The 27,621-nt window shown below is 45.1% G+C and overlaps 1 protein-coding gene across 1 annotated transcript in view; it reads right to left on the minus strand.

Annotated features, from left to right (window-relative positions):
- Nucleotides 1-27,621, minus strand: part of LOC119974370 (protein unc-13 homolog A-like) — a 237,256-nt gene that overhangs the window by 73,827 nt on the left and 135,808 nt on the right. Inside the window, exons 6-7 of the mRNA XM_038813159.1 lie at nt 25,056-25,129; nt 5,734-5,809 (exon numbers count right to left, since the gene is read on the minus strand). Of these exons, the coding sequence (XP_038669087.1) occupies nt 5,734-5,809; nt 25,056-25,129 (150 nt within the window). The remainder of the gene's footprint in view (nt 1-5,733; nt 5,810-25,055; nt 25,130-27,621) is intronic.

Consider the following 27,621-nt stretch of genomic DNA (forward strand, 5'->3'; position numbering starts at 1 on the left):
GAGCGGTTCGGGCTTGGAACAGGGTTCACCTCCTGGGTAAAGCTCCTATACAATGCTCCCATGGCGAGTGTACGGACCAGCAACACCAACTCCCAATACTTCCAGCTGCACAGGGACACCAGACAAGGATGCCCACTCACCCCGCTGCTGTTCACTCTAGCGATCGAGCCGCTAGCAATTGCGCTCAGAGCGGTAAAAAAACTGAAGGGGGATCTGAAGGGGCGGCAGAGAGCACAGAGTCTCACTCTATGCAGATGACCTGCTCCTCTACATTTTGAACTCACAAAGCAGCATGGACGGAATCATCGCTCTCCTGAAAGAGTTTGGCACCTTCTCGGGCTACAAACACAACATGAGCAAAAGCGAGATCTTCCCGGTACACCCACAAGTAGGGAGGGCAGCACTAACAGAACTGCCGTTTAAACAAGCCCGACACAAATTCCGCCACCGGGGGATCCAAATAGTCCACGACTGGAAAGGGATCCACAAATGGAACCTCACCAGTCTGACAGAGGAAGTCAAAAAGGACCTGCAAAGATGGAACACACTCCCACTCTCCCTCGCGGGGAGAGTCCAGACGATCAAAATGAACATACTGCCCAGGTACCTCTTCCTACTTAGATCCATCCCGATCTACATTCCCAAGGCCTTTTACAAAGCACAGGAAAAACTAATCATCGCGTTCGTATGGGGGGGAAGAATGCTAGGATCCCAAAGAAGGTCCAACAAAAAACAAAATCCAGGGGGGGGTAGCCCTCCCAAACCTACAATTCTACCACTGGCCGGCGACGGCCGAGCGAATAAGGGGATGGATCCAGGAGCCAGAAGCCGAGTGGGTGCGCGTGGAGGAGGCCTCCTGCATGGGGACCTCCTTCCGGGCCCTCGCCACGGCAGCACTCCCACCCCCACTCCAGCAGCCCGGTGGTGATAGCCACCCTGGAACCAACTACGGCAGCAATTTGGCCTGACCAAAATGTTCGACAAAGCTCCCATCTGCAACAACCATAGGTTCACACCAGCACTGACTGACGCCACCTTCAAAAAGGTGGGGGCAGGACGGAGGGACACTGACAGTCAGGGACCTCTATACGGACGGCAGGATCGCAACACTGCACAAATTGACAGGGAAATTCCAGCTAGCCAGGGCGACGAGCTAAGGTACCTACAACTCAAAAACTTCCTACGAAAGGAGACGAGGACGTACCCACAACCGCCACGACAGACATTACTGGAAGAGTTACTGGGCGCAGGCATACCAGATAAAGGAAACTGTAGCAACATGTATGACTGACTGGCACAGAGGGCCGACACCGTACTGGACGCAGCAAGAAAGAAATGGGAGGAGGACCTGGGGATTGAAATAGGGTGGGGAATCCGAAGCGAAGCACTGCACAGGGTCAACACCACCCCCATGTACACAAGGCTCAGCCTGACGCATCTAAAAGTTGTACACAGAGCCCACTTAACAAGAACCCGTCTGAGTAGGTTCTTCTCCAGAGGTGGAGGATAGATGTGAACGGTGCCAAGGAGGCCCGGCCAACCTCGCCCACATGTTCTGTTCTTACCCCAGTCTTGCGGGGTCCTGGACAGCCTTCTTCAAGGCAATGTCCGAAGTGGTGGGGATGAGGGTGGAGCCATGCCCGAAAGGGGCGGTCTTCGGGGTTTCAGACCAGACAGATCTATTCCTGGGGAGGAGGAAGACGCCCTTGCCTTTGCCTCCCTGCTTGCCCGCTGTAGAATCCTGTTCGGCTGGCGGTCAGCAGCACCACCCAAAGCTGCAGACTGGCTGTCCGACCTCCCGGATTCTCTCCAAATGGAGAAAATCAAATTCGCCATCCAAGGGTCAGACGACGGCTTCCACAGAACGTGTGAGCCATTCACCCAATTGTTCCGGGACCAGTCTGTGGCCAACGAACAGGCAGAAGAATAGCCAGGTAGCCAAGAATCAGGGGAAAGCGGCCAAAGCATGAGAGAGAGAGATAGACCGGGAAGGGGGGGGGGGGGGGGTGGGGGGGGGGGGGGGGGGGGGGGTCAGCTAAACCTAAGAGGAAAGAAATGCGAACCACAGGAGGGAGGGAGAGGGAAGGAAAGGGAACAAGAGAGGAGAACCAGGGAGGTGGAGGAGGGGGGAGGGGCACGGGGCAGGGAAATGATAGCCGGAAGGAGGGCATGGGATACGATAACAAACTTGGCATCTCCAGGAACAGAGAACAAGGCGAAAGACGGGAGGAACGGCTGAAGCGGAAGTGAGCGCAAGACGACAACGGCAGCGAGATCCGTCTGGGAGAAGCAAGTGACAATACCAACACCAAACCCATTTGAGTATTGCCCACTGTAATTGTTTCTCCGGCACTCAAATGTATATTTACCTCCCCAGTCTCCACCGCCCCGCCCCCTCCCTCCCCACTACAAACAGTCGCCTACTTAAGTGTTGTAAATAATTTTGCCAGTTGTTGAGAGTTGCTGCTGTTGAGCTGATGCACAATACCCTACCAGTTATTCTATTTTATTTTATTTTTTATTATTACTTTTTCTGGGGTAAATCTGGGTGGGCCCTTCTCTTCTATATATGTATATATATATTTCTTATTCTGTGTACATAACGGTAAATATACTTTGTTCAAAAACCCAATAAAAACATTTATTAAAAAAAGAACCTCTCAGTCTCTCCCAGAGCCAAACCTCTGCATGTACAGCCTCCCACCCACTTTCCAGCTTCCACTATGGAAGGGCACTCCCTCAGCGGCGATTTGGACACAAGCCCAGCAAAAAGGACACTGCCTGCATGCTAACCTCAAACCCCTTAAAGCAAGGGTCACCCCAACAGGAAGGGTAGGTAAAGCCTATAAGCGACCCCTGACCCAGGTTTGCGATACTGAAACCCACCCCGTGTTGACCCCTGTGTCCTCCCCGATGCCCCCTGAGCTCCAACATGATGGCTGCCTGCGCGCTCAACTCTGAAAAGCCCTGGGAGGTGAGGTTGCCAAGTTCCCGTTTACGTAAAGCTTTTGAAAACGGCTTCGGCATGATGTCAGGTCGGCACCCGATGAATATTCAGAGTTGGGGGAAATCCCAAACTGCATGCTCACTAATGACATGCTAATGTGTTAAAATGAGGTTCTCAGGCTCCCGGGGTGTGATTTGTGTTGCTCCACCACCAGAAATTGCGATCCAGCCGGAGAGATTTGCGTTTTCTGATTGTTTTGGGATTTTGCGCCTACATCGCTGAACTTTTGCACAGCAAGTGTGGTCTCAAAATCCCCCCCCCCCCCCCCCCCCATGCTGTATGAGTATGGTCAACATCAACATGATCACAGCCCAAGCTGTGCTGAGGTTGTGCAGTGTTATGGGTTCATTTGGTGTCTCATTGATGAGGTTTTGAAACTTGCATGTTTAAACATGAACCATTTTTTGGTAATCCTTAACTCTGTTCCTGCCATGCATGGTGCTGCCTCCTTGCAGTATCTTTCTATCCTGTTCTCGGAGTCTATCAACATGTGAAGCTATGCATCGGACCGTGGGTGGTGCTATTCTCCAGTCACTCGCAGGTTGTTTTGATGCTCAAGCAGCAACGGTACAAACATAATGTATGCTTAAGGATAGAGGCAGAGATGTCTGCGAATAGTTGGTGAGCAATCTGGCCGCAGACTCCACAAACTAAACAAAATCAAGTATTTATTTAGGTGTACAGCAGAGCTCTTAGTTGACCATCAAATCATCAGTTGCCGTTAAAAAAAAGTCCAAATAAGCATTTCATGTCATCAGTGGGCACAGACAAATGTTAATGTAACTAAGTATAATAAGTCAATGATTTATGGAGGCTTAATGCAGAACGTCTGGCTCTAACGCACCAATATTTAACTGTTAAAACACTGCAAAACTGTTTTTCACCTCCAAATGATAGTGTCTCTTATGCTTGCTGAGGATACACAACACATGCTTTGCAATAGATAACAAACTCATGCATACACACTGTCCATCTCTAAACAAGCAGATAAAACTTTGTATTATGAGCAAACCTACTGACAATTGCTCTGCATAATAACTCCATTCTTGAGTGGCATCTGCTAATATTGCAAAGCTTCAGACAATGACTTGCTGTTGCAAAGAGTCTTTTAAGCTGAATACATCACTGTTGCAACAATTATAAGTGAACATCATACTATAGCTGGCACTCTGCTTCAATTAGCACTGCCTCCAGTAAAATCCAATCATTACAACAGCCCAGCAGTGCCCCAATATTTCTCCAGTTACATTGCAATTAAGTGCAATACTCTCATTAATATCAACTGGCACAAGCGAGAAGACAGAGAAGAGAGAAAAAGAAGCGAAAGTGGGAAGGTAGAGGGATGCCAATGTATAGATCCCAGGGCATTATTCAAAGAGGAGCAGCTATCTTGGTGCCCTGTCCAACATTTAACCCCCAACTTAAACCACCAAAATCAGTAACATCATTAACTGCATTTTTAGTTGTGGGGCCTTATGTACCAATGAGCTACCTATGTAGCAACAGTGACTACATTTCAAAAGCAATTCATAGCCTGCGAATCACTTTGAATCCCTGAGGATTTGAAAGGCACTCCTGAAATTTATAGGATTTTTTTGTAAGATCTCCCGAAGTGGTGATACTCTTGAGAAAAAATGGGGGCACTTTTCCCGGTGTCTTGGCCAATATTTATCCTTAAATCAACTCTACCTTGTTTGCTTAAAGATTGTGATTTTAAAAAATGTATTTATGGGATATTTGAGCCAATTAGGATGCTTGCCTTCTGGGTGCCTTCTCGGCTTTTGTCCTACACATGATTGGAAGACACAATAGGTACATAATTTTCGTAAAATAAAAAATGAATGTGGAAGGTTTCTGACCATCAAGATCTCTCAAGATTAACAATTTTAAAAGAATTAAAATTAGCTGTAAAAGGTTTTTTTATTGTTCTTTGTTGATTCTATGCGTCATTTATTATTATTATTAGTGATGATGACATTGAAGAATGACTTTGAAAAGGTATTAGACTCAAGGATACCGCCTGAATTATCGGAATCTTAGTTACAGCTGGAGTGCTAGCACTGTCAGGTTAAAAAAATCTTCCAAGTCAGCAATCATCATTTTCGTAGCAGAACTCACTACTTATTAGAAACTGAAGTCAACAGGAGTTCAGTCAAAGCATAATTTCCTGCAACACTTGAATTTTCAATTGGAGTACCTCAATCGTTAGGTTTCTTCAAGATCATTTTTTTTGCCTGTTCACACTCGTGAAATGAGTGAGAATGATGGCATAGAGTTAAGGTAATTAGTAAAAGATTCAAAGGTGATATGAGGAGAAACCTTTTTTTACGTAGCGAGTGGTTGAGGTTTGGAAACACTGCCTGTGGTTCAAATGATTCAAAAGGGAATTAGAACATAGAACATAGAACAGTACAGCACAGAACAGGCCCTTTGGCCCTCGATGTTGTGCCGAGCAATGATCACCCTACTTAAACCCACGTAACCCGTATACCCGTAACCCAACAATCCCCCCATTAACCTTACACTACGGGCAATTTAGCACATTAGAACTGTTATCTTAAAAGGAAGAATGTGCAGGGTTACGGGAAGAAGGTGGGTGAATGGCAACAAGTGAGCTGTGCATTGGGGGATTTGGTGCAGAGACGATGGGCCAAGCCCCCCCCCCCCCCCCCCAAACTGGGCCTTCTGTGCCATAAAAATTCTGTGGAATATGGCAATATACTTACAACTTCGAATGACAGGTAAAGATAATTTGACCTGGTCAGGATAACTTTTAGAATGGATATCATTTCCATTGGTTTCCTGAAAGAGTGAAAAAGAAAATATTTAGAAAAACCTTCACATGAGCTGAAGCTAGCTTCATCCACTCACTAGCCCTCATAAACAAACAAGCCCTGGTCTCAGCTGAATCTTCTTATAATTCTAAAACAGCGAGATGAGGTCCATAAAGTTACACTAGAGGCCAACGGCATATAAATGAATAATGCATTTTTCTGAAATTCCTCTCTCCATTATTTTTAATGTTTGAATAACTCCCGTTGAATATTAGCCATTTCCAGACAAACTTGGGATGCCATTATCTCTCAACACAATTTCAAAACAATTGAGAACGACGTGGCAAACTCTCACTAATTTGCTATAACTATGTAATCCTGTGCTTAATACTATAATATTCAAAGAAGTAGAGAAATACATCACCAGGATCATGCAAAATATCCAAACCAATTTAAAATAAATTCTTGCAGGCAGCAAGACATTTACAGCAGTGGAGGCTGCAATGTGTGTTCAGATACACAGAATGACAGCAAACCTGTTTTTGTGTGTGTTAACAAAATATATTGTTCGATAAGATTTTTCTTCTGGACCACAGAAGGACATCTATCTGCATGCATTACATTGTAATCTACAAAACCACACCACCCTGCCCCCCCCCCCTCAGTTCCTACCCTCACACCCCTCATTCACCCTCAATCCCACAAAAAAAGTCCCAGAGCTCCAAGACATCATTCACAAATTTCCAAAGGTTATTCGATGTCATTAAGATTACATGATGTGGAGATGCCGGCATTGGACTGGGGTGAGCACAGTAAGAAGTCTTACAACACCAGGTTAAAGTCCAACAGGTTTGTTTCAAACACGAGCTTTCGGAGCACTGCTCCTTCCTCAGGTGAACGAGGAAGGAGCAGCGCTCCGAAAGCTAGTGTTTGAAACAAACCTGTTGGACTTTAACGTGGTGTTGTTGTGAGACTTCTTATTAAGATTACAAGTGGAGGGAGAGTGGGCTGGTTGAGCTCCTGGGACCAGAGCCCTGAGCTTGAAGCAACATATTTGCCCCATTGAAGCAGTATTTTTTAACAGATTTTTTTACAGATTTTTAATTTTAATTTTAATTTTTATTACTTTATCTGAGTTACAAAGCCAGGGCTCAGAGTGTGGACAGAGGCAAACCCCTAATCCAGCTCCTTGCCTGCTCCAAAAACCAATTCAAATTGAATCCAATTCATGGTCCCCATAAAGAAGACATACCAGATCTGAGCCAAAAGGCTCAATCTACGCTCGATCTTAGCCAAAAGGCCGAGAAGCGATCAGTAAGTGATCTTCAGGAGTTGAGAATAAGACATTTTTATCGACAAAAGTGGATGATGTTCTACTTTCACGCACTCAAGCGTCTTGAATTCGGGATGCATCATGTTGTTAAAATGTGGGGGGAAAAGTGTCCCATAGCTTGGTATGGACAAGTAAAAGCACAAAACACAACACAAAAATTTCACTTAAAAATATTGCACGTTTCATGATAAATGGCTGTTCTCGAAAGCACTTCCTTGCAATTTCAGATCTAAATGAATTAGGAGTAATTTCATAATGCTCATGTAAATTTGTTATGAATGCACTTCATGAAATGAATTGTTGCACTCCACAATAGCTAAAGAGGCAGGAATTAAAAAAGCATAAAAATGAAAAACAATTCTGGCAGTTTTCTTCTTTGAATTACTCTTCCATGAACAATGTGCATTTGCACTGCATCTTTGTCACACTGGAACCTTCTAAGGTGCTTCACAGGTGCACTTTCAGACAACAATTCACACAAAGTCACATACAGATATCAGCACAGGTGACCAGAATCTAGTCAAAGATGTAGGTTTTAAGGAGTATTTCACTAGAGGAGAGAGAGGGATTGAATGTGGCTCAGGAAGAGAATTTACGAGCTTAGGGCTGAGGCATCTGAAGGCATGGCCACCAATGGCAGGGCAATGGAAAATAACCCAAGGACAAAGAGGCCAAAATTTCAGAAGCACAGAGTTTCCAGAGTTGAAAGGAGGAGGTTGCAGATAAAGAGGGGTGATTCCATGGAGGGTTTTGAATACTAGGATGACAATTTTAAGTCTGAGGCATTACCAAACAATATGCCAATATAGGTCAGTGAGCAGAGGGGTGGATGGGTGAATAGGACTTGGTGCAAAGAAGCATGCTGGCAGCAGAGTTTTGGTTGAGCTGAATTTTCCAGACGCTGGAAGTTGGGAGATCTTCTGGGGAGCACCAGAATATTAACGTCTAGAGGTAACAGAAGTATAGATGAGGGTTTCAGCAATAGATGGGCTAAGGAAAAAGCTATATAATGGAGATGGAAGCATGCAGCTTTGGTGATCGGAGATTATATGGGGTTGGAAGCTAAATCCGGGTTCAAATAGCATACAGAGATTGCAAACCATCTGATTCAGCCCCTAACAAGACCTTGAAACAAAGACTGTGGACTATGTACATTATGGTACACCGCATGCACCCAGGCATTCTTTTATCTTAGCAGTATGATATGAATAAGGATTAATTCATCTTCTCCTGTTGTTGTGGTCTCTGGTGCCATAAAACTGCAAACTAGATAAATGAATGTGCCAAAAAAACATTATTACATAACCAAAGGGTAAAATTCTGTTTTTGTTGCAAGGAGTATTCTCACGGTGAAAATGCCATTTGTATATTACCTATTTGAAGTAAATGTCGTAGCATAAATTTTCTGTACAAGCTACAGGAATCTATACAGATTATAACAACTGCTAAGTATTGATTTTCAGCAACTTTCCATATGAAGTGAACAAATTTAAATATACTGCATTGCCTGCAATGTTACTACCTCTTGTACATTATTACATAAGCTTTCACCATTTCATTCATTCTATCCATTAGTATTTTTAGACTCTTTGTGTTAGCCACTAGAACCAAATTTTTGTTTTAATATTTTTATTCTCCTTTTTCACATTTTCTCCCAAATTTATACCCAACATTAAACAATAATCAGTAACGAATACAATGTCAATCCATATATCAATAACAACAATCCCATCCTCCCACCAAACCCCCAAACATTAGCCTGCATGTTAACAAAAACAAATGACAAAAAAGAATCAGGAATCATCCATCGTCACCATTAACACATACAGTCGCTCTTCCCCCAACCCTCCCAACACCCCCCCCCCCCCTAATGTTCAATGTAATCCAGTTCTCAAAAGTGCATCATGAATAATACCCATGAATTGTAGAACCCCTCCATCCTTCCCCTCAGTTCAAATGTGACCTTTTCAAGCTTCAAGAAGTCCACTCAAAGAGCCGGCTCATCCTCGCCCTTGTAAGGTGAGCTCTATACACCACCTTCAGCTGTATCAGCCCTAACCTCACACACAAGGTGGAGGCATTTACCCTCTGGAGCACCTCACAACAGCACCCCTCCTCCATACCCTCTCCCAACTCTTCCTTCCACTTTGCCTTGATCCTTTCCAGCGGCACCTTATCCTCTTCGAAAAGAGCCCCGTAAACAGTAGATACTACCCCCTTCTCCAGTCCCCCTGTCATCAGCAGCTTCTCCAGCAATCTGAAAGCCGGCTATACTGGGAAGCTCTGTATCTCCTTTCTGGGAAAGTCTCGAACCTGCATGTATCTAAATATTTCCCCCTGTTCCAGCCCATACTTCGCTCCCAGCTCCTTCAATCCTGCAAACCTACCCCCAAGAAACAAATCTTTTAGTGCCCTAATTCCTTTCTCCTCCCATCTCCGAAAATTTCCATCCCACTTCCCTGGCTCAAATATATGAATCGCCATTTCCTTTGACCCTGCCCCCAACCCAAAGTGCTGCCAAAACTGCCTCCAAATTCTCAACGAACTATTACTACCAGACTCCCTGAGTATCATCCTGGGATACTGGAACCAACTTAATTCGATCCTTCATGGACCAACTGGTGGATGTGTTCGCAGATATCTTCAACCTCTCCGTACTCCATTCCGAGGTTCACACTTGTGTCATGTGAGGGTACCTTTAAGAAATGGGTGTTTAAGAAATTTACCTTTACGAAATGGGTGTTTAAGAAAAGTACCTTTAAGAACTGGGTGTTTATCAGTGATGCCAGAGTGTGGGTGGAGCTGGGCTGTCTGTCAGCTTTTTACTTTTGTTTTAGGCTGTTTGATGCAGGGTGTGTTTTAGTTTTGTTTTCAGTGTTGGAGCTGAAGCCAGACAGAGCAGGTGCACTGTTGATCTCTCTGCCATCAAAATACTATCTCTTGATTATAAATGTTCTCAGTAGTGAATGTAAACCTGATGTGCTTCTGATAAAAGGTGTTTCTTTTGTCTTCTGGATGTTGTTTGGAAAGTTATTAAGGATTACTTAGTGTTGTATTCTTTGGGGGTTGTATTTGAATTAATGGTTGCTAAGATGTTCACTGTATGTTTTAAAAAGGTTAACTTGAGTTCATAGAATAAACATTATTTTGCTTTAAAAAATACGTTTCCATTTCTGCTGTACCACACCTGTCGAGTGGGCCATGTGCTCCCCACACCACAATCTATTAAAAGTTGTGGGTCAGGTGAACTCCATGACACACTTTGGGATTCTCTAAACCCTGGCCCAGAACAAATTGGGGGCTTGTCCGGGATAAAAGTCTATCTATTGGATTGGCTTAGTGAACTTAAAGACAGTGAGGTGTGAGCATATTGTGGTTGCTTTTCAGGTGTGGTATTTCAGTTTAAGTAGGGAGTATGTTGTGGACAATGACTCTTTCAGAGGCTCAGAAGTTTTTGGGGGTGGAGACGGTCACATGCAGTACCTTACAGACAGAGACTAAAAGCAGACTGTTAGATTTGGCAAAAACATTGCAGTTAACATTACCTGACAAAATATGAAAAGGTGAGGTAATTATGGTGGTGGCTCAGCATTTAAAGTTGCCTGAGATACTGTTTGACTCATTGGAAATGGCAGAAATTCAGTTACAACTCAAACAAATGGAACACGAGAAAGAATTAAAGCAGCTTGAATACAAAAGAGAGGAAAAAGAAAAGGAGCGAGAAGAAAGGAAAAAAGAAAGAATAGCCCTAGCAGAACAAAAAGAAAGAGAAAAGGAGATACAGATCAGGGAAAAAGATAAAGGGCGAAATTCTCCGACCCCCCTCGCCCGGGACCGGCGTAAATCCCACCCCCGCCGTGGCAGAAATTCTCCGCCACCCGGGAATTGGCTGGGGCGGGTATCACGCGGGCCCCCCGCGGTGATTCTCCGGCCCACGATGGGCCGAAGTCCCGTCGAGAAAGGCCTCTCCCGCCGCCGTAGTTTCAACCACCTCTGGTGGCGGCGGGATTGGCGGCACAAGCAGGCCCCCAGGGTCCTGGGGGGGGCGCGGCCGATCGGACCCCGGGGGTGCCCCCACGGTGGCCAGGCCCACGATCGGGGCCCACCGATCAGCGGGCGGGCCAGTGCCGTGGGGGCACTCTTTTTCTTCCGCCACGGTCTCCACCATGGCGGAGGCGGAAGAGAATCCCCCAGCGCGCATGCGCAGGTGGTGACGTCAGCAGCAGCTGACGCACCAGCGCATGCGCGAACCGGCGAAGGCCTTTCGGCCAGCCCCGGCGCCAACCACTCTGGCGCGGGCCTAGCCCCCAAAGGTGCAGAGAATTCCGCACCTTTGGGGAGGCCCAACGCCGGAGTGGTTGGCGCCACTCCGCTACGCCGGGACCCCCCGCCCCGCCGGCTAGGGGAGAATCCCGGCCAAAGAGAAAGAGTATGAACTTCAGAAAATGGACATGAAACATGACAGTCAGTTAAAATTGGCAGACGTACAGTTGGATGATAGTGATGAGGATAGTGAGAAAGAGCATCATAGTCGAAAGCTTGGTGGGGATCTATTTAAATATGTCCAAGCATTGCCAAGGTTTGACGAGCAGGAGGTGGAAGCCTTTTTCATTTAATTTGAGAAGGTAGCTCAACAAATGAAATGGTCACAGTACATGTGGGTATTACTGATTCAAACAAAGCTGTTAGGTAGGACTAGTGTTTGCATCACTACCGAAGGAGGTATCTGGGACGTATGAGGAGGTGAAAAAATCCATCTTAGGTGCACATGAACTAGTGCCTCAAGCCTGCAGACAAAGGTTTAGTAATTTAAGGAAAGAATTTGGTCAAACATACATGGGGCGGGATTCTCCCGTACCCGCCGGAGCGGGGGGTCTCGGCGGGACGGAGTGGCGTGAACCACTCCGGCGTCGGGCCGCGCCAAAGATGCGGAATGGTACTAACCGGCGGCGAAGGGCCTCCGCAAGTAGGCGCACGCGCAGGAGCGCCAGCGAGTGCTGGCGTCATCCCCGCGCATGCGCACAGGGTTTCACTCTGCATCAGCCATCGCTAAAGACCACAACGGCCGATGCGGAAGGAATAGAGTGTCCCCTGGCACAGGACTACCCGCGTAGCGATGGGCCCCGACCGCGGGCCAGGTCACCGTGGGGGCACCGCCCAGGGTAAGATTCCCCCAGGAACCCCAGAGCCCGCCCGCGCCACCAGGTCCCGCCGGTAAGGGACCTACTCTCATTTACGACGGCGGGACTGGCTGCAGGCGGCCGGTGCTTCGGCCCATTGCGGGCTGGAGAATTCGGGCGGCCCCGGCGCCCATTGAGTCGCACCGGACCCCGCCATTCTCCGAGGCGGGCGGCATGACACACGCCACGCCGGTTTTTGGGGGGCGGGAGAATTGGGAGGACGGCAGGGACGGGGTTCACGCTGACCACCCGCCGGGGGGTCAGAGAGTACCGCCCATGGAGTTTGAAAGGCTCAAAGAGAGCAATTTTGACAGGTGGATAAAGGCTTTGAAAATAGACCAAACGTATGAAGCTCTCAGAGAAATGATACTTTTGGAGGAGTTTAAAAATTCAATCCCTGATGTAGTGAGAACTCATGTGGAAGAGCAGAGGGTTAAAACTGCCAGATCAGCAACAGAAATGGCAGATGATTATTAAATAGTTCACAAATCAAAGCTTGGTTTCCGACATCAGTTTCAGCCTGTGAGGGATAGAAACTGAGGACATGAGAAATACTCAAGTGGTAAAAGTAAAGGTGATCTGATGGGAGATAATAAGGAGAGTGTACCTCAGGGGGTGGAAGAGACATGAAAAGTTTCAAATGTAATAAACTAGGCCATGTAAAGTCACAGTGTTGGTGGTTCAATTAAAACACTTGGAAGGCTGATGTGGTAAAGCAGGATGAGATAGTTTGTTAAATTGGTAAAGGAAAGCCCAAGTGAAGCGAAGGAGGTGCAAAAGATTGTACAGCCTGATCAAGTGGTGATTGATAAGAAGGTGCCAGATCTCTTTAAAGAATTTACCTGTGTACGTAAATTTTACTCATGTGTATCAGGAGGAGCAGATAAAGAAGTTACAATTTTAAGAGATACGGGAGTTAGTCTCTTGGGGAGGCGGTGGCGTAGTGGTATTGTCACTGTGCTAGTAAAGCAGAGACCCAGAGTATGCTCTGGGGACCCAGGTTCAAAACTCGTCACTGCAGATGGTGAAATTTGAATTGAATAAAAACCTGGAATTTAAGGTCGAATGATGACCATGAAACCATTGGCAATTGTCCTAAAAACCCATCTGGTTCACTAATGTCCTTTAGGGAAGGAAATCTGTCATCCTTAACCTGGTTTGGCCTACATGTGATCATAATCTTTATTAGCGTCACAAGTAAGCTTACATTGACACCACAATAAAGTTACTGTGAAAATGGGGCAGCATGGTAGCATTGTGGATAGCACAAATGCCTCACAGCTCCAGGGTCCCAGGTTCGATTCCGGCTTGGGTCACTGAATGTGCGGAGTCTGCACATCCTCCCCGTGTGTGCGTGGGTTTCCTCCGGTTTCCTCCCACAGTCCAAAGATGTGCAAGTTAGGTGGATTGGCCATGATAAATTGCCCTTAGTGTCCAAAATTGCCCTTAGTGTTGGGTGGGGTTACTGGGTTATGGGAATAGGGTGGAGGTGTTGACCTTGGGTAGGGTGCTCTTTCCAAGAGCCGGTGCAGACTCGATGGGCCGAATGGCCTCCTTGTGCACTGTAAATTCTATGAAAACTATGAAACTAGTCAATCTTTAATGGGAAGAGATGAGGAATTACGTAGTTTGGGAAGAATGTTGCTAGAAAATGTCGTAATATGTGGAATTCAGGGTGAGAATAGTATTCCATTATATAAGCTACGGTTGGAAAGTCCAGTGAAGAGTGGTGAAGTGGTAGTAGGAGTAATAGAGAAACTATCTTGTCCAGGAATACAGTTTATCTTGGGTAATGATATAGCTGGATCGCAGGTATGAGTGATGCCTACTGTGGATGATAAGCCAGTGGAAAATCAGACTACTGAAGTGTTGAAGGACGAATATCCTGGAACTTTTCCAGATTGTGTAGTAGCTAGGTCGCAAGTCACAGGTTAAGACACGAGGAGAACTCAAAGAGTGAAGATGAAGTTGAAGTGCAATTATCAGAAACGATTTTTGCTCAGATGGTTGAAAAAGAACAGGAACAGTTGGAGGATGAGGCGGATATTTTTAGTTCATGAAAATTGGCGGAGTTAGAACAGAAAGATATGGAAATAAAACGGATGTATCAGAAAGCATATACGGAAGAGGAATCTGAGTGTATAGCAGAGTGTTATTACCATAAAAGTGATGTCTTGATGAGAAAATGGAGACCTTCACATATGCAGGCGGATGAAAAGTGTGCAGAAGTTCATCAAGTAGTATTGCCGGGAGGGTATAGAAAGGAAGTGTTGCGAGTTGCACATTAGGTACCAGTGGGAGGTCATTTGGGAATAAGGAAAACTCAAGCTAAAATCGAGAAATATTTTTATTGGCCTGGACTACATAAAGATGTAGTTCAATTTTGTCAATCATGTCAAGTGATAGGAAAACCTCAAACAGTGATAAAAGCAGAGCCCTTAATACCCATTTCAGCATTTGAGGAACCTTTTACAAGGGTCCTAATTGATTGCATAGGACCGCTTCCAAAAACAAAAAGTGGGAATCAAATCTTTTGACTACAATGGATGTGTCTACCAGGTTTCCAGAGGCCATTCCAGTACGTAATATTACAGCTAAAAAGATGGTGGAGGAGTTACTTATATTCTTTACTAGATATGGACTACCCTCAGAAATGCAATCGGATTAAGGATCAAATTTTACGTCAAGGTTACTCAAAGAAGTTATGGATAGCTTAGGAATAAAAAAATTTAAATCAACTGCGTACCATCCAGAATCACAGGGAGCTTAGAAAGGTGGCATCAGACATTAAGGACAATGTTGAGGGCTTATTGTCATGATTATCCAGAGGATTGTGTTAAAGGAATTCCATTCATACTGTTTGGAATTAGGGATGCTCCTAATGAGGCAACCAAATTTAGTCCTTTTGAACTAATTTTTAGTCATGAGGTAAGAGGACCACTTAAATTCATTGAGGAAAAATTGGTGAGTGAGAAATCGGAAATTACATTATTGGATTAAGTGTCAAATTTTAGGGAACAATTAAATAGAACAGGTGAATTGGCTAGACAACATATAAAGGTTGCACAAAATTTGATGAAACGGGTAGCGGACAAGAAATCCAAAATTTGTAATTTTGCCAGTGGAGAAAGAATTTTAGTATTGTTACCAGTGGTAGGCGACCCTTTAAAAGCTAGGTGTTGTGGACCTTATCAGATTGAAAGGAAATTAAGTGAGGTGAATTATGTGGTAAAAACACCAGATAGAAAGAAGACTCACAGAGTGTGTCATGTGAATATGCTTAAAAGGTACTTTGAAAGGGAAGGAGAGAAAAAGGAGGAGGTTTTAATGATTCTAACTCAAAGTAACGAACCAAATCCTGATGGACTATGAATTTGACATAGCTCAAATTAAATTGGAAAACGAGGATGTTCTTAAAAATTGGGATAAATTGTTGAGTTACCTTCCAGAGGAAAAACAAACTGACCTGAAAGAGTTATTGATATCACATGGGCAAGTTTGTAGAGATAAATTGGGAAGTACTAAAAAGGCTATACATGATGTAGATGTGGGAAATGCTGTTCCAATCAAGCAACGGTTGTGTGTGGATTATAGAAAGGTTAATGCAGTTACAAGAATGGACTCATCCTATCCCACGTTTGGAGGATTGCATTGAGAAAGTGGGACAATCAGCTTTTATTTCCAAACTGGATTTACTTAAAGGTTACTGGCAGGTACCTTTATCCGAAAGGGCGAAGGAGATTTCAGCTTTCGTGACTCCAGATGGTATATACCAATTCAAAGTTATGCCATTTGGCATGAAAAATGCCCCAGCCACATTTCAACGGTTAACGAACAAAGTTGTTTCAGGATTACCCAATTGTGCGGTATACATCGACAATCTGGTAATTTTCAGCCAGACATGGAAAGAACATTTAAAACATCTGATAAAGTTATTTTTTAAAAATAAATTTAGAGTACCTAATTAATTTTTTCCAATTAAGGGGCAATTTAGCGTGGCCAATCCATTTCGCCTGCACATCTTTGTGTTGTGGGGGTGAAACCCACGCAAACACAGGGAGAATGTGCAAACTCCACACGGACAGTGACCCAGAGCCGGGATCGAACCTGGGACCTCGGCGCTGTGAGGCAGCAGGGCTAACCCACTGCGCCACCGTTCTGCCCTCTGATGAAGTTATTTGATCGACTTCGGGAGGCGGCTTTGGTGATAAACCTAGCCAACAGTGAATTTGGAAAAGCCTAAATCACTTGCATTGCGGAGTTTCCGATACCCTCAAGACAAAGGGAAATATGGCGATTTCTTGGCATGAGTGGATTTGATCGAATATTTGTGAAACATTTTTGTAGCGTGGTTGCTCCACTGATAGACTTGCTGAAGAAACATCAAAAATTTCAGTGGACAGCAGACTTTCAACAGGTATTTGGTGGCCTGAAAGCTGTGATAACCAATGCTCATGTGTTTGTGAATTACAAGGGACTCTGTGATCAGATTGAACTAAAGTATCTGACTTTAAAGAGAAATACCGAGGTGTAGAGAAATGGACAGATCGTGCAAGGACCTTCTTGTTCAAAGAGACTGTCAATCAAGAAGGATTTCAGTTGGAGGAAGAAGAACAAAAATGGACTGTACTATTAAAGCTGTTTGCGTGTATACCAGAGACATGTTAGAAACAGAACCAGAAAAGATCAACAAAACCTTCAAGGCCTTCTACCAAGGGCTGTACACCTCAGAACCCCCAATGGGGGAGTCTGGGATGAAACAGTTCTTTGATGGACTGGACATTCCAGTCGTGGGGAAGGGCAGAAAATGGGGCTTGGAAGCACTACTAGCACTGGGAGAGATCATGGACAGCATTAGCTCCATGCAGGCGGGGAAGGCGCCGGGACCGGACGGGTTTCTGGCGGACTTCTACAAAAAATTTGCGACAGCACTGGCCCTGCACCTGTAGGAGATATTCACAGATTCGCTAGCTAGGGGCACACCGCCACCCACGCTAGCACAGGCCTCAATCTTGCTGATACCTAAGAAACACAAAGACCCAACGGAATGTGGGTCATACAGACCCATCTCACTGCTAAACGCAGATGCCAAAATATTGGCCAAAATCCGAGCCAAAAGGCTAGAAGACTTGTACCTGAGGTGGTCGCAGAGGACCAGACGGGTTTTGTCAAAAGTAGACAGCTTACCTCGAACATCAGACGCCTGCTGAGCGTGATAATGACCCCCTCCGGGGAGAGAACACCAGAGGTGATCATCTCCCTAGACGCAGAAAAGGCCATCGACAAGAGTCGAATGGAAATACCTCATAGAGGTACTGGAGCGGTTCTGGCTTGGAACAGGGTTCACCTCCTGGGTAAAGCTCCTATACAACGCTCCCATGGCAAGTGTACGGACCAGCAACACCAACTCCCGATACTTCCAGTTGCATAGGGGCACCAGACAAGGATGCTCACTGTCCCCGCTGCTGTTCGCTCTAGCGATCGAACCACTAGCAATCGTGCTCAGAGCAGCAAAAAGATGGAGGGGGATCCGAAGGGAAGGCAGAGAGCACAGAGTCTCACTCTGCAGATGACCTGCTCCTCTACATTTCGGACCCACAGAGCAGCATGGACGGAATCATCACGCTCCTGAAGGAGTTTGGCGCCTTCTTGGGCTACAAACTGAACATGAGCAAAAGCGAGATCTTCCCAGTACACCCACAAGTAGGGGGGTCAGCACTAACGGGACTGCCGTTTAAACAAGCCCGACACAAATTCCGCTATCTGGGGATCCAAATGGCCCACGACTGGAAAGGGATCCACAAATGGAACCTCACCAGTCTGACGGAGGAAGTAAAAAAGGGCCTGCAAAGATGGAGCACACTCCCACCACGGGGAGAGTCCAGACGATCAAAATTAACATACTGCCCAGGTACCTCTTCCTACTTAGATCCATCCCGATCTCCATCCCCAAGGCCTTTTTCAAAGCGCTGGACAAACTAATCATGGCATTTGTGGGGGGGGGGGGGGGGGGGGGGGCGCGCGAAGAGAGGATGCTAGGATCCCAAAGAAGGTCCAACAAAAAACAAAATCCAGGGGGGGGGCTAGCTCTCCCAAACCTACAATTCTACCACTGGCCAGCGACGGCCGAGCGAATAAGGAGCCAGAAGCCGAATGGGTGAGCGCGGAAAAGGCCTCCTGCATGGGGACCTCCCTCCGGGCCCTCACCACGGCAGCACTCCCATCCCCACCCAAAAAACACTCCAGCAGCCCGGTGGTGACAGCCACCCTCCAATCCTGGAACCAACTACGGCAGCAATTTGGCCTGACCAAAATGTCGGACAAAGCTCCCATCTGCAACAACCATAGGTTCACACCAGCACTGACTGACGCCACCTTCAAAAGGTGGGGGCAGGACGGAGGGCCACTGACAGTTAGGGACCTATACACGGACGGCAGGATCGCAACACTGGACGAATGACAGAGAAATTCCAGCTAGCCAGGGGGAACGAGCTAAGGTAGCTACTGCTCAAAAACTTCCTACTAAAGGGTACAAGGACATACCCACAACCGTCGCGACAGACACTACTGGAAGAACTACTGGATGCAAGCATACTAGATAAAGGAAACTATAGTGACAAGTATGACCGACTGATAGAAAGGGCCGACACCGTACTGGACACAACAAGAAAGAAATGGGAGGAAGACTGGGGATTGAGATAGGGTGGGGACTCTGGAGTGAAGCACTGCATAGGGTCAACTCCACCTCCACGTGCGCAAGGCTCAGCCTGACGCAGCTAAAAGTGGTACATAGAGCCCACTTGACAAGAACCCATATGAGTAGGTTCTTTCTGGAGGTGGAGGATAGATGTGAACAGTGCCAAGGACGCCTGGACAACCACGCTCACATGTTCTGGTCTTGCCCCAGACTTGCAGGGTACTGGACAGCCTTCTTTGAGGCAATGTCCAAAGTGGTAGGGATGAGAGTGGAGCCATGCCCAAAAGTGGCGATTTTCAGGTTCCAGACCAGCCAGATCTATTCCTGGGGAGGAGGGCGGACGCCCTTGCCTATGCCTCCCCGATTGCCCGCCGTAGAATCCTGATCAGCTGGCGGTCAGCTGCACCACCCAAACCTGCAGATTGGGTGTCCGACCTCTCGGAATCTCTCCAAATGGAGAAAATCAAATTCGCCATCTGAGGGTCAGACAACGGCTTCCACAGAATGTGGGAGCCATTCACGCAATTGTTCCGGGTCCTGTTTGTGGCCAACGAACAAGCGGAAGAATAACCAGGTAGCCAAGAATCAGGGGAAAGTACCCAAAGCATGAGAGGGTGAGATGGACCGGGAAGGGGGGGGGGGGGGGGTCAGCTAAACCTGAGAGGAAAGAAAGGGGAACCACAGGAGAGGGGGGCGGGGAGAGAAGAGACAGGGAACAAGAAAGGAGAACCGGGGGGTGGGAGGGAAGCCGGGAAATGAGAGCCGGAAGGAAGGCACGGGATACAATAATGAACATGACATCTCCAGGAGTAGGGAACGAGGAGAATAAAGATAAAAGACGGGAGGAACGGCAGAAGTGGAGGTGAGCGCGAGGCGGCAGCGAGATCCGTCCGGGAAAGCAAGCGACAACACCAACACCAAACTTTTTGAGTATTGCCCACTGTAATTGTTTCTCCGGCACCCAAATGTATATTTATCTCCCCAGTCTCCACCACCATCCCCCCCTGCCCCGCAAACAGTCGCCTACTTAAGTGTTGTAATTAATTTTGCCAGGTGTACAGATTTGCTGCTGTTGAACTGGTGCACAATACCCTACCAGTTATTCTATTTTATTTTTTATTGTATTTTTTTTAATTATTCATTATTTTCTTTTCTTTGGTATGTTTAGGTGTGCCCTTCTCTTCTATATATGTGTGTGTATATATAGATGTTTCTTATCCTGTGTACATAACGGTAAATATACTTTGTTCAAAAACCCAATAAAAAACATTGATAAAAAAAAGCTGTTTGCGTGTGTTGTTTTTTGAAATGAAAAAGTATATTTACTGTGTGCATTTCTTAAAGGATGGTGAAAAGGTGAAAAATGAAACCATCTTGAAGTTGATGGGTTTTTTTTTCTTGGGGGGGGAGATGTCCATTTCCATTTCTGGTGTACCACACCTGTAGAGTGGGCCATGTGCTCCCCATACCACAATCTATTAAAAGTTGTGGGTCAGGTGAACTCCATGATACACTTTGGGGTTCTCTGAACCCTGGCCCATAACAGATGCTTCAAGAAGACCACCATTATACCGGTGCCAAAGAATAAGCAGGCAACATGCCTCAACATCTACTATCCCATAGCCTTGACACTGATCATTATGAAGTTCTTTGAGAGGTTGGTCAATGGACACATCAACTCCAGACTTCCAGAATGCCTTGATCCACTGCAGTTCGCATATCGCCACAATCGGTCCACAGCAGACGCCATCTCCCTGGACCTACACTCATCCCTGGACCATCTCGACAACAAGGACGCCTACATCAGATTCCTATTCTTTGACTACAGCTCCACCTTCAACACCATAATCCCAGCCAAGCTCATATCAGGCCTTGGACTTGGCTCCTCTCTCTGCAACTGGATCCTTGACTTCCTGGCCCATAGTCCACAATCAATAAGCATAAACAACAACACCTCCTCCATGATAGTCCTCAATACCGGGGCCCTGCAAGTCTGCGTACTTAGCCTCCTACTATATTCCCTAAACACACACAACTGTGTGCCAAAATTTGGCTCCATCTCCATCTACAAGTTTGCCGATGACACGACTGTAGTGGGTCAGATGTCAAGCAACGATGAGTCAGAGTACAGGAAGGAGATAGAGAACCTAGTGGGGTGGTGTAACAACAACAATTTCTCCCTCAATGTCAGCAAAACTAAAGAGCTGATCATTGACTGCAGGAAGCAAAGGATCGTACACACCCCTGTCTGCATCAATGGTGCCGAGGTGGAGATGGTTGGCAGCTTCAAATTCCTAGGTGTGCACATCACCAACAATTTGTCCTGGTCCACTCATGTCGACGCTATGACTTAGAAAGCACAATAGCGTCTATACTGCCTCAGGAAACTAAGGGAATTCGGCATATCCACATTGACTCTTACCAATTTTTACAGATGCACCATAGAAAGCATCCTATTTGGCTGCATCACAGCTTGGTATGGCAACTGTTTGGCCCAAGATCGTAAGAATCTACAGAGAGTCGTGAACACAGCCCAGTTTATCACGCGAAACTGCCTCCCATCCATGGACTGATCTGATCTCTTTACACACCTTCTCTACTAGGTAGTATTGCACTCTGTATGCTTTCTCTGATGCCTATGTCTATGTATTTACATTGTATATTTATGTATGTCCTATGTTTTTTCATGTATGAAATGATCTGTGTGGACTTTACGTACTTTTACTGTACCTCGGCACATGTGACAATAAAACAAATCCGAATCCAATCCAGATTAATTAGAATAATATTTTAAAAGATATGAAGATTTGAAGGAATAATGATAGGAAAGCAGAGGTCAAGGTAAACAGTCAACACCTGGGACAGGTTGGGAAGAAATGACTTATGAACATGGAGCTATAGGGAATACAGATATAAATACAGAGCTATAAATTCATAGACATTTACAGCACAGAGGGAAGCCTTTCGGACCATCATTTCCAAACAAGTGAACAAAGACCTGACTACACTAATCTCCTTTTCCAACACTTGGTCCATAACCCTGGAAGTTATGGTAGTTCAAGTGAATATCTAAATACTTCTTAAATGTTACAAGAGTCTCTGACTCAACCGCCCTTTCAGCAGTGAGTTCCAGACTTCCACCACCCTCTCAGTGAAAAGGTTTCTCCTCAACTCCCCTTTTAGCCTTCTACCTCTCACCTTAAATCTCTGCCCCCTGTTCAGTGACCCTTCTAATGGAAAAGGTGCCTTCCTCTCCACCCTATCTATGCCCCTCATAATCTGATACACCTCTATCAGGGTCCCCTCTCAACCTTCGCTGCTCCAAGGAAAACATCCCTAGCCTATCCAATCTCTCCCCATCACTCAGACCCTTCAGCCCAGGCAACATCCTCTGCAGTTCAGTCATATCCCTCCTATAATGTGGTGACCAGAATTTGTGGCTAGAGTACCCTGTGCAGTTCTGGCCGCCAGTACTTAGATGATTATTTTTTTTTTAGTTGTGAAGTGTGATTTTATAAGAGTAAACTTGTGATTCGCCCAGGAATCAGGGAATAAAATTCAAAAGCAGAGTTCAACTGCTGGAAAAAAGTTTATGAATATGTCAGGGCATAATTGTGTGCTCAAGGAAAACAAAATTATGTGGCACAGGATATGGCACATCTTCTGACACAAGGCAGTCTGAAACAATTGGAACTGGCCTTTACATCACTTCAGCAAGGCACTGTTAAATTATAAGATATCACAATCTAAAAATGGAACGTCTAAAGGATGACCCTAAATAACTTGTCAACTGGAAACTGAATGTAATGACCACTCTCTGCACCTCTCAGTATCCTGTTTGCTTGAAGGTTGACTAAATTGGAGGATTTTGATGGGAAAAAAATGATGTTGGCCAGCACGCATGCTCAACATGCCTCCTGTTGGTTATGTTCTTTCATGGTAACATGTAAAGGTAAAGTCGCCACAGTCCCAGATGACCATAGGCTGCTTTCCCATTTGAGGGGGAGAGCTGACTGGTGGTTATTAAACTTGAGGATCACCACACTTCAGGCAAAGGGCACGGCTGAGAAGGCAGGGTTATGGTATAAAAACTTGCAAAGGCTGTGATTTGGAGTGTCTTGATATATGGAACTGAAACGTGGACCTTAAAAAATGCTGAAATACAATGCCTGGAAAATTGCGTTTATGGATAATGATGGAGCGGGCCAATTGAAGAGAACTTAAGGGCAATGAAGAAGCTCTCACGGTGGTGAAAGAGGAAAGATTGTTACTGACTATCTTCAAGAAAAGGCAACAAGTTTGGATTGGCCATATTCTGAGGCATGAAAATGTGCTGAAGGGGGTGATTGATGCAAGATTAAGAAGAGCACAGACCAAGAAAGCGAATGACGTGTGAGACAAACTGAAATTAAAAATGGGAACTCCTACAAGCAACTGAAAAGGAAGGTGCAAGATTGTGAGCAATGGAGAAATGAGCAGAGTACCTGCCCTTTAACCAATAACTCGTGATTTGCCTGAGTGTTAAAGCGTTAGCAAGCAATACAGGATCCTTCATATGAAAATATTTATGCATTGTACAATATAAGTCCTCCTACTGCTATTTAGAAACAGAAAAATTATTAAAATATTCATAAAGCCTTCTTCATTTGTAGTGTGTGGTCATGCAGTCATTTCAATTTCCAGGAGGCCAGAAAGATGAAACGAGCAATTCAGAAGAAAGCTGGAAAAACACAGTAACATTGATTATGCTCTCCTGAATTTCTACTGAGCAATGACATTTGCAAGGAGAACGACAATGTAACAGTGTTTGATCACCATGTCTGATTTTCCTCTCTGCATTTGGTCCAGGTGGTGCTTTATGCCTTGGCATGCAAGAATAAAATCTGCCCCATTGTGAGAGATGATCTGCAGCACTCCAATGCTCCAATCAGTATTCAGATAGTGAGAGGGACATGAATTAAACTGCATATTCAGTTCAGCAAGTTGTTGAAATATTGAGACACACCATAATTTTCAAAAGAAAATTCCTGCAATGAATTCATCACCACATGATTGAAAATACCACTATATGTGCGATAAATAAAACCCAAAGTTTATAGAATTTTAAACTGGAGATGTAGTATTTATTGCCCTGAGATATTTTCACTTGATCTGTTTGCGTATTTATTCCTGCAAAGTATCGTAAGTAGAACCATACTGAAAACAATTCAACCTGGTCATTTAAGAGGATAAACATTAATGGTCAGTCTCCATTTGACTTTTAGAACCACATTTTCTATTAGAGGCTCAGGGAAACATGCAAATTGAAAATAGGCAAGAAATAAAGGTGAAAAATAAAAAAAGTAAAATAATAAGAGAGACTGGGCTACGAGTGACAAGGGGAAAGCAGGTTATGATTTTTAAACTTCGGTTCAGCATGGTTCACTATTATAGCAATGCTACTTCTGTTATTTCCAGTAATTATGTTTTGTTAAGTGTTGAGATGCAACAGTAGCATACAAATTAATAATAACATTTTGCAGCTAAAAATGTTAAAAATGAATGCTGATGCTTAGACTTTAAAGCCATTTTTGCATTACAGAATACTAACCATAGCAACCAAGGCTGCAGTGGAAGAGCTTGTTGGTATATGCACTGAGGGGCACTGCTCTCTCTGGAGGTACTGAGACCCCCTGAAGGGACATTTTTACCGGACCTTTTATCGACAACAATACCACTTTAAATTATCAAATACCGCTGGACGCAGAAACCAGTGAGAGTTTCTTGACCAGCATTGATACAAACCTTCCTCTACATTAGCAAAAAGTCCCGCCGACAATACAAATATTCCCCCCCCCCCCCCCCCCCTCCCCAAACAAAGCAATCAAGTGCAAGCACAGCGGTTTGTTTTTACTGGTAAGTCATCCTTCAATAGAGAAATAACCTTGGCATTGTCCATTGCACAAGTAATAATAAATATTCCATTACTTCTTTCCTTTTGTATACAGGAATATGGGGAAATGCGTCAACTTGCGCTTCTACACTTTGAGTAACGCAATCGCTATGCCTAAGAAAATATGCATACCTGCTCAGTTTCCAGTTGTGCATTTATACTTCGAAGACGTTCTATTAAGTACTGAGCCTCATCATCTGGGATTTCTGGGAAATAAAACAGGAATCACATTATTTTAATTTATGGAACAATTACACAACTGCACAAACAAGTAGAGTTCCTGAGCCTAATGCAGGCACCACTTAATAAATATCAATAGAAATCTCAAATTTCTCACTGTGATTATCCATCATCATCCACCATTTGATGTACAAATATTAAAGAAAAGATATTAGCCATAACACTCTGCCAAATTATTAATGCCATGATAATCACCATAAATTTAAATCCTCCTGCAGTCATATATATTTATTTTAAATACAAAACTCCATATTGTAATTTGGCAGCAAAACTAGTAAATCACCTAAGTGTTCTCATGCTTTTTATCACTTTTGAAAATGGGCAGGTTAGCTTACCTCTGAGCCACCTACACCTCATCAATGGCCAGTAACTCTTCCATAATGGTTGGCCCCAGACATTGGGGCAAATAACACCTATCCCCCAGAATCTTTGGCCTTGCATCTTCTTTATGCCTTTGATTTTGCAACGGTTATCTTTGTTGGAGATTACGGATTCCTAATATTTTCATTTATGGGTACTTGTAGAAAGGAATCATTCAGAATTTACTATTTGTGATTAATCCATGGCTTTGAGCCCTTAGCATTTTTTTGGGAGGGGGGGCAGTTTCACCTCTTTTTCTGACTGAACAATTTATTTTGTATCACTGAAAATTATTTTCTTTTGTGTCTCTGCACCTTTTAACATTTTCCGATGTACATCCCAATGAACCAAGGAGTGGTGCTAGCAGCCTCATGGTTGGTACGTGATACCTGATCACATATTCACTGCAGTGGGTGCGGGTTCAGAGAGTCACAGCCTCAATTCCATTTCCTAAGTCTCTGTATGATTTAGCATTTAAGCATTCCTGAATTCTATACCGCTGAGACTTCTGAGGGCTCATTCAGCCCTTGGGCTGTGCTGCATTACCAGATCTCCACTGAGTGATCATTTGGCTCAAGTATTTTCAGTCAATGGAGGTTAGAACTAATCTTCTGAGGATGCTTTCTTTGTGGCAATCTAGTGCTTTCCTGCTGAAAAGTGCAGGAATATTTAATATACGCTCTCAGGTTTCGGTGATTTGTCCATAAACACTCTCTAAACCCACAAATGGAAAAGAGGCCTAATGATCAAGACACCAAAGACCTACTAAGCATAAATTGGAAAGTTGTGGATACCGGTCCTATTTTATTGAATAAAGCTTCTTTAAGGTGGTTATGTATTAAACTGTCAGTAATGACCCTCGGTGCCATTTATCTCTTGGCTCTCGACGTGACCCCTGGATACCCCCCCCCCCCCCAATGCCCCAACTCACCTGTTGGGGGGGTCCTTGAGCCCCCTGCACCCCACAGGCCCGATCTCCAGTGTGGACAAAATGCCAGTTTGGCACCTTGGCACTGCCAACATGGCAAGGCCATCTGGGAACCATGGCAGTGCCAGGTACCTTTGGCACCAGGCTATCCAGGTGACATTGTCAGGGTGCCAAGGTGTTCGGATGGCATCAACAGTGCCAGGGTGCCAGCTGGCCCAGATACAAGCCACCCAAGGGTCTTTGATCACCTGGGAGCCCCCCACACGGCCTTCAATTACCTGGGAGCCCCCTCCCCAAGTCGATTCTGCCTGGTCCCAATTTGTGGGGACAAGTGCTAAACGGTGCCCGGCCAGAATCACCATAGCGAGGCCAATAGATCGCGGGAGGTGGTTCCATCTGTCGTCGGCAGAGTTAAAGGAGGTTTTAAACTCACTTAACTCTGCAAGTCTGGGTCCCGTCTATTGTCGGCGGGATACAGACCACGACGTCCACAAGATCTCGTTAGATCTCGTGAGGCCGAACCACCATCGGTAATCTCGGAAGAGGCCCCTCCCAGGATTGGTTCCATCCCTTCCCGATTCCGACAGGTCATGGCCGATAAATCGTGCCCATAGAGTTAACCAAATTTGACCCAACCTGTGACAAATGCCATACTGCCCCAGCCTCTCTCAGTCATATGTACAGGTCATGTCCTAAATTGGCTTTGTTTTGGAAAACCTTTTGACACCACACACATATTTTTCGTAGCAACATTCAACCTTGTCCTATTACACCACTCTTTGGAGTGCAACAAATGGCACGCCTCTTACAAAAATCAGCCTTTTCAACATTATTGGGTGGACACATTATTCTATTAAATTGGAAGCAGTCTCCTCCGCTCTCTTACTAATTGGATATGTGATCTTATGCTGAATCCTAAACTTGAGAATAAAAAGTACTCTAGAAGAAGCTCCACTGTTGGATTTGATTTAGCTTGGCAATCTTTCCTAGATTACTTTGAGGAACTACAGCTCTCTGCTTTCATTTCACTGACACTAAGTAGGTTGTATATATTACAGCATGTAACACTGTATCTGTCCTACGATTGTTGCTACTCATTGGATAATACATAAGATTAGAACTTATGGAATCCAGAGTAATATATTCACAGGGTTTGAGGCTTGGTTAGTG

This window comes from Scyliorhinus canicula, chromosome 12 (genome assembly GCF_902713615.1).
Source record: "Scyliorhinus canicula chromosome 12, sScyCan1.1, whole genome shotgun sequence".
Taxonomy (NCBI): Eukaryota; Metazoa; Chordata; class Chondrichthyes; order Carcharhiniformes; family Scyliorhinidae; genus Scyliorhinus; species Scyliorhinus canicula.